Source organism: Babylonia areolata, chromosome 33 (assembly GCF_041734735.1).
Source record: "Babylonia areolata isolate BAREFJ2019XMU chromosome 33, ASM4173473v1, whole genome shotgun sequence".
NCBI lineage: Eukaryota > Metazoa > Mollusca > Gastropoda > Neogastropoda > Buccinidae > Babylonia > Babylonia areolata.
In genome coordinates, this window is record NC_134908.1 from 18,551,542 (window position 1) to 18,566,765 (window position 15,224).

Sequence of the window (15,224 nt, forward strand, 5' to 3'; positions counted from 1 at the left end):
ATCACAGTGTGGTCACCTGTAAGGTTTTCCACCTGTGTGGATTCTCCTGTGTGTCTTAAATCTAAAAGCCCGATTAAAAGCCTTACTGCGCACGTTGCACACAAACTGTTTATAACCAGTATGAATCAACTTGTGTCTCTTCAAGGTAACAGCCTGAGTAAAAGCCTTACTGCACATGTTGCACACAAACTGTTCATGACCAGTATGAATCAACTTGTGTCTCTTCAAGGTACCAGCCTGAGTAAAAGCCTTACTGCACATGTCACACACAAACTGTTTATGACCAGTATGAATCAACTTGTGTTTCTTCAAGTTACAAGCCTGATTAAAAGCCCACAACACAAATTGTTTATGACCAGTATGAATCAACTTGTGTGTCTTCAAGATACAAGCATGAGTAAAAGCCTTACTACACAAGTCAGATACAAACTGTTTATGACCAGTATGAATCAACTTGTGTGTCTTCAAGATACAAGCATGAGTAAAAGCCTTACTACACACATCACATACAAACTGTTAATGACCAGTATGAATCAACTTGTGTCTCTTCAAGGAACAAGCCTGAGTAAAAGCCTTACTGCACACATCACATACAAACTCTTTATGACCACTATGAATCAACTTGTGTGTCTTCAAGTGACCAGCCTGAGAAAAAGCTTTACTGCACACTTTACACACAAACTGTTTATGACCAGTATGAATCAACTTGTGTGTCTTCAAGTGACCAGCCAGAGTAAAAGCCTTACTGCACACGTCACACACAAACTGTCTATGACCAGTATGAATCAACTTGTGTCTCTTCAAGTCACCAGCCTGAGTAAAAGCCTTACTGCACACGTCACACACAAACTGTTTAGGACCGGTATGAATCAACTTGTGTGTCTTCAAGGTCCAAGCATGAGTAAAAGCCTTACTGCACACATCACAAACAAACTGTTTATGACTGGTATGAACCAACTTGTGTATCTTCAAGGAACAAGCCTGAGTAAAAGCCTTACTGCACATGTCACACACAAACTCTTTTAGTTGATGACCAGTATGAATCAACTTGTGTGTCTTCAAGGTACCAGCCCAAGTAAAAGCCTTATTGCACACATCACACACAAACTGTTTATGACCAGTATGAATCAACTTATGTGTCTTCAGGTTACCAGCCCGAGTAAAAGCCTTACTGCACGTGTCACACACAAACTGTTTATGACCAGTATGAATCAACTTGTGCCTCTTCAAGGTACCAATCTCAGTAAAAGCCTTACTGCACACGTCACACACAAACGGTTTAGGACTGGTATGAATCAACTTGTGTGTCCTCAAGGTACCAGCCCGAGCAAAAGCCTTACTGCACACATCACATACAAACTGTTTATGACCGGTATGAATCAACTTGTGTCTCTTCAAGGTACCAGACTCAGTAAAAGCCTTACTGCACACATCACACACAAACTGTTTATGACCAGTATGAATCAACTGATGTGTCTTCAAGTGACCAGCCTGAGTAAAAGCCTTACTGCACACATCACACACAAACTGTTTATGACCAGTATGAATCAACTTGTGTGTCTTCAAGGTACCAGCCTCAGTAAAAGCCTTACTGCACACGTCACACACAAACTGTTTATGACCAGTATGAATCAACTTGTGTCTCTTCAAGTTACCAGCCTGAGTAAAAGCCTTACTGCACATGTCACACACAAACACGTTATGACCAGTATGAATCAACTTGTGTCTCTTCAAGCTACCAGCCTTTGTAAAAGCCTTACTGCACACATCACACACATGGCGCCTGCTCTTTTTCTCCTCACTTTCCTTGTCAGTGTTATCATCAAATTTGTTGTTTTTTCTCTGCACAATGTTTCTCTTGTCAAGGTCAGCAACCTTTCCTACATTCATGTTGCTATGGTTACCAGCATCACAACCACCAGGTGTGGAGGACACAGGTGACACAGCATGCAGTTTCTCACCATGAACATGCATCAGATGTAGTTTTAAACTGTTGAATAGAACAAAGGCAGCAGAACATCGCTGACACACATGACTTCTGTTCAGGGACAGCAGTGACCCAGAAGTGTTGGCAGACTTGTGTAGAGGAGTTCTGTTTGCTCCAGACACTGACAGCTGAGATGTTGTTTTGTCAATGACTGAGGAATGAAGTTTCACTAGTTTCTGAAATGAAAAATCAGTTCTGATAACCACTGGTAACAGTAAATTGAGTAATACAAACACAACCAATACACAATGTGCTGTATGTTCAACACACACAAAAAAACCCCAAGAGGCAAAGCCTTCAAGACTCACACATATATAATACCCACTGATTTGAACACATGAATTACGGCACTGGAATAAAAAGGACACTGTAACGCATATTATCTTGAAAGTGACCTTGACCTTTGACTTCTTACTGAGCACCTTACCACATCATTGTACACAGTACAGGTTATGACTGGAAAGGTCTCACTCATAGTCATACCAATCACACAATTGAGTTTTATTTGCATACCACTAACAGTAGTTGTCAAGCAAAGGCCAACAAAGTTTAATTAACACAGGTACACATGCAGACAGACAGGTACATACAGACAATTGAGACCAGGTGTTTGCATAGACTATTTGTTTAATGTCGGAATGAGCTAGCCCTTCAATACCCAGCTTTCCCAAGCCCTGCGGCGATGGAGAAGTGGTAACGGGGACAGGCAGAGGATGCTGCTGGCAATTCCTAGTCACGATTTTGCATTCAGGCAGCTGTGGGGTGATGGTCGTCCGCCGTTGACTGGGGCAGATGTGGCGCCCGTATCCTCCCACAGCGTCAGAGCAGCCCTTTTTAGGGACAGCACTGCTCTCCCCACATGGGCAAGGGGAGATAAAAGGACCCCTAAACAAAGCCTGCCTCACTTAGTACCTAGTAGGAAACAGCACCTACTTGGACATCCAACACTAGTGGTCGAAACAACAGAAGAAAAGAACCAGCAGTCATGCCCTGACTCTGGATGCCTGGAATGTTGGCACCCTTTCAGACAGAGACGACAGACCAGAAAGGTGCAGAGCACTCATTGCTAGAATGCTTGATTGCTACTAGGAGGATATAGCAGCCCTGAGCGAAACCCTGTTCCAGTCTATCTGGGAGAGAGGGGAGGTCCCCCAGGATTTCAAGGATGCTTCAACTGTCCACATCTACAAACAGAAGGTAGACAAAACATCCTGCGATAACCACCGTGGAATCTCTCTCCTCTGCATCGCCGGCAAGATCTTCGCCCGCATCATACTGAACGGACTGGTTGACCATGTCTCCAGCAAGACTGAGTCCATGTACCAACCAGTTAGCTCACAGAATGCCAGTGCCTCCCACCCACCTGCAATCAAGATTGATGACACAGAGATCAAGTCAGTCGACAAGTTTTGCTACCTGGGCAGCACCGCCAAGGCCAGCTCCGCCTTTGACAGACTCAACAACAGGCTGTGGAACAACAAAGGCATTAGCCTCAGCACCAAAATCAAAACCTACAGAGCTGTTGTGCTGACCACCTTGTTGTACTGTTGTGAAACATGGATGATGTATCACCGTCACATTCAAAAACTTGAGCAGTTTCACCAGAGATGCCTACGAAAGATCCTCGGCATAAAGTGGCAAGACAGGGTCTCCAACCTCCAGGTCCTACAGAGGAGCAGCCTGCTCAGCATCGAACGCCTGCTGATCCAGTGCCAGCTACACTGGGCGGGACACACTGTCTGCATGACAGACAGCAGGATCCCAAAGATGCTCTTGTATGGCCGGCTGAAGTAAGGCCACCACGAACTTGGGAGACCCTGCAAGCGCTTCAAGGACACCTTGAAGACAAACCTCAAAGCCTGTGACATAGACATCGCTACCTGGGAAACTGATGCCCTTGACCGCTCTTGCTGGAGGATGCTGTGCTCTAGTGGCATAAAGACGTTTTAAAACAAGAAAATGCTGGCCATTAAGGAGAAGCGTGAGCGAAGGAAGCAGGGCTCAACTTCTGGAGACGTTTTCCCTTGCAACACCTGTGGGAAGTGCTGCGCATCCAGAATCGGCCTCTTCTCTCATATGGGACACACACCGACAGATAAGCCTGCCTGTTTGGGTTTTTTTTTAAGTCAAATGTGATGCTAACACAAAACAGACAACACATTAAGATTAATTTACTAAAGTTTATCTCTCTCTCTCTAACACACGGATACCACACACACACACACACCCACATACATATATATGCATGCACGCAGATACACACACACACACAACCAAAAACAGGGTGATGTCATAGATTCACTTTGTTTACAGTCATGCCTGTCAAAAATGGTCACAGAATGACAGTCATGGTACATATTTACAAGTAACAATGGCAAGTTCTTGGATCACAAGAAACTATCTGAAAAACTAGGTATTCTTTTTTTATATAAACTTTCAAAATTACAACAGCTGTGTGCACTTGGTTAAAGTATAACTTAGAAGGAAAAGAAACAAAACCACAACCCAAGAGAGATAAAAAAAAAAAAATTAACGGAAGTATATATATATATATATATATATATATATACACACACACATATATATATTATATATATATATATATATATATATATATGTGTGTGTGTGTGTGTGTGTGTGTGTGTGTGTGTGTGTGTGTGTGTGTGTGTGAGAAGTGTTTATTACATATCTTGTAGAAAATAAGAAGTACCCCAAACCTGAAGTTTTACCCACCTGGTTATCACCTGCTGGTCTGTTGTCTTCATCCTTCCTGAAGGTGGATTCAATTCTGACTGGATCAGGTCTCACCGTCATCATGATGTCTGTCATTGTTTTAGTCTGCACATCACTGCTGGTGTTTGCTGTGACTGGTTCAGTCTTGATGACATCACTGCTGGTGTTTGCTGTGACTGGTTCAGTCTTGATGACATCACTGCTGATGTTTGCCATGGCTGCTTCAGTCTTGATGACATCACTGCTGGTGTTTGCTGTGACTGGTCCAGTCTTGATGACATCACTGCTGATGTTTGCCATGGCTGCTTCAGTCTGCACATCACTGCTGGTGTTTGCTGTGACTGGTTCAGTCTTGATGACATCACTGCTGATGTTTGCCATGGCTGCTTCAGTCTTGATGACATCACTGCTGGTGTTTGCTGTGACTGGTTCAGTCTTGATGACATCACTGCTGGTGTTTGTTGTGACTGCTTCAGTCTTGATGACATCACTGCTGGTGTTTGCTGTGACTGCTTCAGTCTTGATGACATCACTGCTGGTGTTTGCTGTGACTGCTTCAGTCTTGATGACATCACTGCTGGTGTTTGTTGTGACTGCTTCAGGTGTTTCACATGTGCTACCTGCAACAGTTATGCATTAAATGTCAACTACATCTCTCTTCCTGAACTGATCACCATCATCTATGGTCATCAACCTCTGCTGTCATTTTCTAAAGTTCAGAATTAGAGTTCATCTATCACCATCACATTCCCCAGATCCACCGTTCATACACACACACACACACACACCACCACCACCAAAAAAGCTCATCACAAATGCTTGAGACTCAATTAACACTAACAGTAACTGATTAACATTAAATCCATCAATCAATCAATCACCCGAAATGGTCACAATCCAACTGACAGTGATTGCAAAACAAACAAAAAACACCACAAATATAAAACACACCCACACAAATAATGAAATATACAGGAAGTGAAAGACTCTGTGAATATGTCTAAGACTGGATTTGTACACATCTAGCTCTATAATAGCTGTCACTGTGTGCTGGTTCAAGAGCGATGATATGAGGGTGAATATGTCTAAGACTGGAACTGTACACATCTCGCTCTATATAGTTGTCACTGTGTGCTGGTTCAAGAATGATGATATGAGGGTGAGTATGTCTAAGACTGGAATTGTACACAACAAGAATGATGATATGAGGGTGAATATGTCTAAGACTGGAATTGTACACAACAAGAACGATGATATGAGGGTGAATATGTCTAAGACTGGATTTGTGCACATCTAGCACTATAACAGCTGTCACTGTGTGCTGGTTCAAGAGCGATGACACAAGGCTGATTCCTAGGACCTCACCAAGATGTTGTACACTGTCAACTGACTTGAAATTTTAATAATGATAACAGTGATAAAAAAAAAAAATTTTTCAATAATAATAATAAACCATAGCAGTAATAATGATAATGAAGACTGATGCTCACACATCCCAGACAGGGAGTTTGTGGAGTTTACAATAAAAAGTTATACATATAAACATATTGTATGCATCAGGTACACCATACAAAAACAAGTGTGAGTGCACACACTAACACATAAACTGCATATGTACACACACATGTCCATCATAACCTCTAGAAGAAAACGAGTCAATAAGATGGTAGGTACAATGAAAGATTGGAAGAGTGTGTTTTGTTATACTTTTTAAAAACTAAACTGTACTGTGGAATCCATATAAGAGATTGAGAATGGCAGTTTGTTCCACACTAGTTACTACTGGGCCAAGATATAAAATGTCATGAAATAAAAAAGGTGAATGTGCAACTGACCTGAACACTGATCCTGTGTCATCCACAGTGGTTCTGTTTCTTCAGCCACATCAATCTCTATCTTCACCTCTGACATTGCCTGCTGATCAGGGGATGCCATTTGGTCACAATGTCTGAAAGCATGCATGTATCACACATGTAGTTAAGAATTTAATTTCAGTGTGTGTGTGTGTGTGTGTGTGTGTGTGTGTGTGTGTCTGTGTGTGTGAGTGAGTGAGTGCGTGAGCGCACACACGTGTATCTGTGTGTGTGCATTAGCACACTGCTGTTGGTGTGTGCCGGTGGCCTATTTTCTTTCATCTTTTTATTTTTCGACTTCTGTGCATTTTTCCCTGCACTGTATTTTGATATATATATCATACCCTTTTAAGAATTAAGAAATAAAAATCCTCCAGGATAGGATGTTAGTATGTGTGTTTTGTGTGTTTGGGTCAGGTCAGGGGCACAGCCCTTGCTACTGGTACCATGTAACCCAGTACTACCTGCCGCATGTGAAGTCTCCCAATGACATACCAGGTGGAGGAGGAAACCTTTCCCAACGGCTGTGAAGGCGGAAGAGGTCACAGGTTGAATGACATGATGCACTGTGCCGCCAGGTCAAGCAAGAAATCTGGTGCTGAAGATGTGTTGCTAAAAAAAGAAAAGAAATATATATCATATGTATCAGACAACATTGAATGTGTACCAAAGGTGTAGACTATGATTATAACCTTAATAACTGTATAATATAGTATGTGCAGGGTAGTTACTAGAGAAGAAATATGTGTATATATAAATATAAATATATATATATATATATATATATATATATATATATCATCTCCTTTGGATCTCATCATTGTCTATGTGCCTGGTAATTAATACCAATACTGGCAATAGTGATGATTCAAACTATACGGTATAAACTATAATGTACCTACCACAATGAACTGACAAGAGAAGACATATTCCTCACCTCGTATCGTCTGGGTTTGTTTAAATATAATGAAGCTACGCACAGCAGTGTACACATCCGGTTAGGTCCGCCATCTTGGTTTTTCGTCTGCCGCTGATTGGTCAAAACATGGATAACGTTAGTCCGATGTTGTCTGCACTTCCGTTTTCGTTTTCTCTTTTTGCGCGAAATACGATTCTGCGAAACGCAAGTTGACATTCCTCATTTCTGTCAGTGTTAATCGGTTTTTCTGCTTCATCAACATACTTGCCGAGGAGCATGGATTACGCTACGAAAGGTAAGTGGCTTATATCTTTTCTTTCCATTCACTTTTCCTGTTTCTTGATATGTTGAAGGAACATTTGGTTCAGAGGGGGGATGGGCGATTGCAAGGTATTTTACAGTATGTGTGTGTGTGTGTGTGTGTGTGTGTGTTGCTAGTATTTCAATGTGTTTGAAATGTGTGCAGTTTATATTCGAAATGTGAACATTTTAAAGTTGAATGTCAGGAATGAGCAGTGTAATATTTACTTGATTTTACTTGTGTGTGTGTGTGTGTGTGTGTGTGTGTGTGTGTGTGTGTGTGTGTGTGTGTTTCCCTTGAGTTAAATGCTATTCAGGAATGCCCCCCTCCCCCCTTCCTATCCCCCCCCACCCCTCCCCCCACCTTTCCCCTCCTCACCCCCCACCCCCTGCCCCAGGGCACCGGCAACCACTCAGCCACCTCCCAATGTCGGATCCCTGGTAGCATTGGTTTATTATTATTTATTACTATAATAATGTGCAAGGACTGGTTTTACGTTTGTGGACTGATTAATGGATTGTAAACTTGTATATCAACCATGTGTTCTCTTTGCAGATGAATCCGAACACGCTCATGCATCGAGAAAGGATCAACTGCCTGACCAATGTGCTAAAGAACTGAGGTGGTTCAATGCTTCATTTGAGTGTCCGCCCATGGGGAAGGACCAATGGGCCACACTGTGCCATCTGATGTCACAGTTTCGGGACATCATTTTTGAAAATGAAGCAAATGTAATGCTTCCTCAGTATGGTAAGTTTACGGGTTATGTGATGATGTGAGAAACATTTTGGTTTAGTAAAACAATGTGGACAATGACCATTTATGTTACCAAAAATATCATGGAAGATAATAAAGAAAACCAATGTTTCCTGGCTGTACACTGGATGCTTCCTTTACACCTTCCGAATTCAGTACCAATTTTGAAAACTGAAATATGGTATTGTCATGTATTAGTATAAAAGTGATGTGCTCAAGGGGTACGCCATTTGCATACTTTAGAATAGAAAGAGATAGGATACTGTTTTCTTTGATATAGTCTTTGAGGTGGATAAATATAATCGAGAAGTCTGTGTTTGAATTATGTTGAATGGAATTAGTGCCTGATTTATTGGTAAACATATGTAATAGTGTGCAAATCTATTTGCCCTTATTTTTTTTTTTTTTCAAAACCATTCGGTGTGCTACACTGTTTCTAAATTTGGTAAGTCTGTTTTTACACTGTTCCAAAAGTAGGCGCTTGGTAAACTGATAAATAATTCGTGTAGAGATGTGACAATCTCAGTCCTACATAGGGACAGATCTCCGTCCAATTACAGATAGTATAATCTGTTTTACATTGGCTCACGGCACATGAGCCTTTTCAGTATTACCTGCCTATGCAGTCGGTGCTAAAGGAAGTTGATCTCTTTTGCATATCCGTGAGATTACACGCCGGTGTTGTTCTGTCCAGTGGGCTATCATTTTATGCTGTGACCATGTGTGTGTGACGTGAATGCATGTGCCTGTGAGTTCATTCTGTGAGTTCATTCTTGTTGCAACAAAGTTATTTCCCTTTTCTCTTGTTCTGTATGATTGCGAGACTGAAAGCAAGTATTTGGGTGAAAGATGTGTTGTGGTGTACATCTGTCTGGCACAAAGCGATACACATGTTTAGTCGCACTGTTTTCAAGAAGTTCTGTGACAATGTTAGATTGGTGCTAATATGTTTATTATGCTGGTTGACATTTTTATAGGTCGGTCCGCGGCCACTGTGGCTGTGGTTAACAGCGCAGTCCAGACCCATAATTTGACCATTTTCAACTCGCTCGTTTCACTACCAAACTTAATTAAATGACACCAATCTTATACTGGAATAAAGTTCATTCTTTCATCTATTTTCGTGTGGTATTTGTTTTTATCATTCGAGTCAAACTGGTATGTGCCGGGCGTTCAAACACAAAAGGTGTCGCGTCGATTTTTACTGCGGTGACAGACTCCGCCGTGCTTGCCGCGCGAGCAGAATAACATGTGTGTCACTCGATCGTTTCGCGCTGCATTGTTTGGCCATGTAAAAATTTAGAAACTATGTCACTGGCAAGCCAGGATTCTCAAGTTTTGATTGGCTAGAAATTTGTTGGGGTTTTCACAGAAAGTAGATCTGAAAGTCGCAGCGAAAGTGTGAGACTGATGTTTGCGACCCTATAACATACGAACCAGTGTTTCAAATCACGAGCAAATTACAAGAAAAGAAAGTTTAAACTATGCACTTTCAAGTGCAATTCGTGGCTTTTCTATAAAGAAAGAGTCTCGAACGCGCTTTGGAAGAAAAACGAGTGACCGATTTCGGATCCCGCAACGCTGCTCGACCATGGCGGCGATCGAAGCCGTCTGCTCGTCATCATCGTTTGAAGAATGGAAAACACGCCAACTTACAGGCTTGTAAGCAAATTTTTTTTCAATATGTTTATTTTGAAAATAAACGTAAATCATATTTTTTATATTTTTGTGGGTTTGGATGAATCCTAACAACTTTGCTTCAGCAGTGTTGATGTGTAACTGGGAACAGTAACGCTTCGTCAGTCACGTTTTTTTGTTTTTTTTTAGCACAATTATGATCTTTTATTCAAAAATTTACCGCGATCGACAGCTGTATCTAGAAGATGAAGTGTCAGATTATTCAGTAATTTTTTGTTGTACAAGGGTTTTGAGTTAGTGAGAGCGGATTGATGGTTTAATATTGTGACCGACGTCGGACAGCATGGGAACACTGTATCTTTCCACTTCTGTTCTGGTCATCAAACGCCAAGACAATTTCACGCGTCTGTGTGTGTGTGTGTGCGTGCGTGCGTGCGCGCATTAGTATGTATCTTATATACTAAGAGTGTATGCACAGAGTTAGTGTCTGCTGAACTGATGTAGCATGCATACATGAGGTTGCCTGAGTATGGATTAGTTAGTGTGTGTGTGTGTGTGTGTAAATGATGTAAAGAATAAATAACTTATATGATTAGTAAACATGAAATAAGTTTAAGATATGTTGTTACATAAAACTTACATCAATTTAAGTGAAACCATTACAGTGGAGTAGTAATGAAATTAGTAGATCATGTATCAGTGCACATTCATCACACACTCATGCACACACACATATAAATGATATATATGCAAAAGCATCTATGAAATGAAAAAAAAAGAAGTATTTTAAAGCATTAGAGCTGTCTCAAATTTCATGACTGTGTATTTCAGATGATGATCAGTATAAAGCCTTAAGGGTGACTGTTGCACACAGTGGACGAGGAAGACCACCATCAGCACCCAAGGGTCCAACAACAAACTCTTGATGCAGTTAGATATGTTAAAGTATCAAGAAAACAAAACCTGGGGGGAAATGGAACATTTTCTACACAAATTGTTCCCAGAGTGTACCTTTCCACGTGTGGTGTCAATAGTTAAGGAATTCAGCAAGTGTGAAACGATCAGTGGTGCTGAATGTTTTTTACAAGAAAGGAAAGATTCATGCATCTTCCCTGGTCCCTTCTGTCAGAAGTTTGGAATTACACATGCAGATCTTTTGAAAGGAACAGTAGAGGACTGTGAGGCTTTACTCAGTTGTCCTATTGGTCTTGTGTCTGAAGTATGTCACTTAGCTAGGATATTGAGGATAAAGGATGCAACATTGCATAAATGACACCTGGTCAGAGATTTGCCACCAACCCAACAGCTCAAATTAAAACTGGGGAGGCTCAGAGCAGATGAGGCTCGCCTGCGTAAAAACAGAAGTAAACCAGGGGGAGAGAGTGCACTTCAAGATTTTTTAGAACTTCCTTTTGAAAGTGCAGAGGTCATCAGAGACAGCAGGAAGAAGCAAAAAACTGTCAAACAGCTACCTCCTACTTCAGACCCAGAGCCAGCATGCAGCAAAGAAAAAAATGAAGACATTATCACACAGGAACTAAGAACAACGACAGAGGAGGTGTCATTTCTTAAAGCAAAGCTGAGTGAAAAAGAAAGGGAACTGCAAATCAAGGATGCTGAAATGACTGGACTTCTGTTATGTCAAATATGCACATTTACAATTACTCTGGTGATATCTGACAGCATAGTATCATCATGATTGTAAAAAACTTGCTCATTTGTTACTAAAAACCATATACTTTGTGACTGTTTTCATTGTTATTTGCATTTCTGATAGCATTAAGTCTTCCAAAAAACTGTATTCTACATGCTTTTCTGAACATGCACATATCTGAAATGTTTTTGTAGCATGAAAACTTTCTGAGATATCAGCATTATAAGTCAGCATGTTATCACTGTGAAATCAGGCCATTCGACACTTGACAAAACTGAATATTTTGCTATTTTGAAGGCACTGTCTCTCTCTAAGCATGTTCTTGAGTAGGCCAGAAAAAATTCAGCATAAACCAGGTATTGGTGGAACCAAGTACAGCAAAGAACAATGTGGTAAGTCTTCATCTTAAAATTTTATGACAGTCTAAAAATAGCAATTTGTTAAATCTGTCAAAACGCGTCATTTTTGCACATTTTTAGACGCCGTTTTCTTAAAAACTACTCGGTATAATGCAATGAAAATTTGCATGTGAACTTAGTTTTTATGTTCTTTCCAATGGTGTAATTAGTTTTTAGATATATTGAATTTCAAAATTTAAGTGGTCCTACCTAATTTTTATGACTTGGTGTTATGCACACCACTTAGTGTTAGACTTGGTTGTTTTGTCTTATTACTTTATATGGCTGAGTCACATGGGTGGATGTGGATATATGTATGTATGTAAGTGTGTGTGCTTGCGAGTATGTTTGAGTGTGCGTTGGTGAAAGGTGTATGGCGGCTGTGTAATTTTGTCCGGCACCCAGCAATGTGTTAGTCGCTTTATTTTATTTTGTTCATAGTGATGTGAGTAGGTGCTTGAGGGTAACTGAGTAGTTATAATATGCATATATGATGATTTTTGGTGCAACTCTTAGCAGTTGGACTTGCTGGTTTCACTATTATTTATTTGCAGGCTGAACTTGACGCATGTGTGTGTGCATGCGTTGTGTATGTGAGTGTGCATGTATAGTGTGCATTAGAAAAGGTATTGTTTTATGGTGGAGTCCTGTCTGGCTCACAGATATGTGCTAGTCATTTTATGTTAACTTATTCAAAGTATCTACTTGCTTGCGAGTTAACCATTCAAGGTATGCTATGTATGACATTTTATGATTTAGTGTGCACCACTCAGCACGTGTACTATATGGTTGTATTATTTTTAGTCAACAACATGCCTGTTTCTTTGTTGTTATATGATACTCATGATGTTCTTTTTGTGTGTCATTTCAGGCACTGTTCTTTTCCCGAGTAGTAGTTTTCTAGTTCTCCTTCCCCTTCTACAATAAAGGAGGCTCAGAAGTTCAGTGTTGTATCACCCTCATATATGTTAAAAAAAAGAAAAAGAAAAAAAAAGTGCAAATAGATTTGCACACTATTACACATAATTTTATGGCACTAGACCAACTTTGTGTCTACTGTAATGCCACTAACCTACAAATACAGCATATTTATTGTGGGTTTCAGCTTCAACACCAAGTGAGTTGGCAGTACTGTGTTCCGAGGGTTCCGGGGGCTGGCTTCTGTCAAGCCATATCGTCTGGGTACTAGAGCAAGTGAACCGAACATCCAGGACATCGGTCGCTCTTTGCCTGAATGCAGCCACTGTCAACGACCTCAAAGGGCTTCAGCAGAAAAGGAATCTCCGTGAGGTGAAAAAGCTGATCTTCATCTTGAATGTTGGCATTGACTATCGGGGGACCTTTGTGTCATCGGCGTCAAAATCAGGCTGTCACTGGGCCCTTGCAGTGGTGGATATCGCAGTGAGGGGGAACCCAACAACCATCTATTGTGACAGCCTGGGTTGGGAATGCCCGCAGAACTTTGGCACTTGCGTCCAACCATTTTTACAATTTTTTGGATGTGGTGTTCCCAGTATGCTGGTTGCCTTGGCCCACGACACTACTGCACTGATGAAGCAATGCTAGTATATTTCATCCCATCTCATGGATGGATTTACTCAAAAATGCCAATGAGACATTGTCTCCTTCACCAGTCACCATTTTTTTTTTTAGACAATTAAACATATCACGGGCTGTCATGTCAGAATTGACTAAGTATTACATAGACGTTGATATGTGTGCATGTGCATGTCTTCTTCTTCTTCTTCCTTTTGAGTGCTCATCGGTCAATGGCTGACCATTACTAGCACTTTTTGATGCATGCTGGGTATGTTTCTGTAGCTGGCACTGATATCATCTTTGGACATCAGCGTCAGGATCTTTTAAGTCCGAGCTTGATTTTGAATGCATGCGTGCTCAGACTAGACCTCGGTTTATACTCTCATCCGAGAGTCTGATTGGATGTCCGGCGACTCTACCCCTCGACCACCGACGCATGTCATTGTCATGATGTGTTCTTGTGGATTTGCAAATTATCAACATTACAAGAAATAAAGATTTTTGATCTTCTCAACTCTCCTGTTGAATTGTTCACTCCACAGACAATACAACACAATTGAAAACATACACACACACACACACACACACACACAGAGTCACACACAAGAACAACAACAACAACACAGATAAAACATGACTACACTCACCACTATAGAAGTCACTGCAAAATTTGTATTTTTACTATTTGTCAAATCCCAAGAACTGAAGCCACTGACAGAACCTCACATTCTGATTCAATTTACCTTTACTCACATCATATACTGAACAGTTACTCCAAGCATAATGACAAATGTGACTGTAGGTGATTGGATGGAATCGCAACTGTCCACACAGCAAACCAACACGGCGCAACAGAGCTTTGTGCTGAAACGAAGGACGCAGCCATATGATATGTCATATGATACGAATCTTGCCCTCAAAGTGAAAAGTAGGAATTAAGTCATTAGAATAGCTCTACTGGGACAATTTAGTACGCGGTCATTGTTGAGACAAAATGTGTTAAGATGCAGTTAAGCACTCATACAGACAGTCTGTGACTGTACAAGTTTCGGTTCAACTCAACAGTCGGACACTGTATGCAGACGACAAAATCGAAAACGGAAGTGCAGACGAAAAACAAAATGGCGGACCTAACCGGATGTGTACACTGCTGTGCGTAGCTTCATGTGTTTAAAATATCACCAAGCGCAATAGGCTGAGCTCAAGCGAAAAACAAATGCTCCACTGTAAGCTTTGTATGTAACATAAAAAAACAACACCATGCATAACAAAACAGACAAAGCTATAAATTAAAATAAAACATTACATCCACATTTCTCCACTGTCTGTGTGACTGGAGGAGTGAACGTCCACGCCTTGTGAATATTAATCATTCCGTCTACAGGATATGTGTGACGGGACATTAAACAAAATTCCTACAGGAGGAATATTGCCCACAACAAAAGC

At 40.9% G+C, this 15,224-nt stretch overlaps 2 protein-coding genes across 2 annotated transcripts in view; both read right to left on the reverse strand.

Annotated features, from left to right (window-relative positions):
- Positions 1-363: 363 nt before the first annotated feature.
- On the reverse strand, positions 364-4,978 carry LOC143277221 (uncharacterized). The gene is made up of 2 exons (XM_076582007.1): positions 4,721-4,978; positions 364-2,163 (listed from the first exon to the last, which is right to left on the reverse strand). Exons 1-2 carry the CDS (start codon positions 4,934-4,936, stop codon positions 517-519), a joined length of 1,863 nt encoding a protein of 620 aa, XP_076438122.1. The 5' UTR covers positions 4,937-4,978; the 3' UTR covers positions 364-516.
- Positions 4,979-5,027: 49 nt separating this feature from the next.
- The window catches only part of LOC143277091 (uncharacterized), a 10,315-nt gene continuing 118 nt past the window's right edge, over positions 5,028-15,224 (reverse strand). Inside the window, exons 2-5 of the mRNA XM_076581829.1 lie at positions 7,038-7,185; positions 6,556-6,668; positions 5,086-5,340; positions 5,028-5,032 (exon numbers count right to left, since the gene is read on the reverse strand). Coding sequence (XP_076437944.1) covers positions 5,028-5,032; positions 5,086-5,340; positions 6,556-6,668; positions 7,038-7,066 — 402 coding nt within the window. The 5' untranslated portion in view covers positions 7,067-7,185. The remainder of the gene's footprint in view (positions 5,033-5,085; positions 5,341-6,555; positions 6,669-7,037; positions 7,186-15,224) is intronic.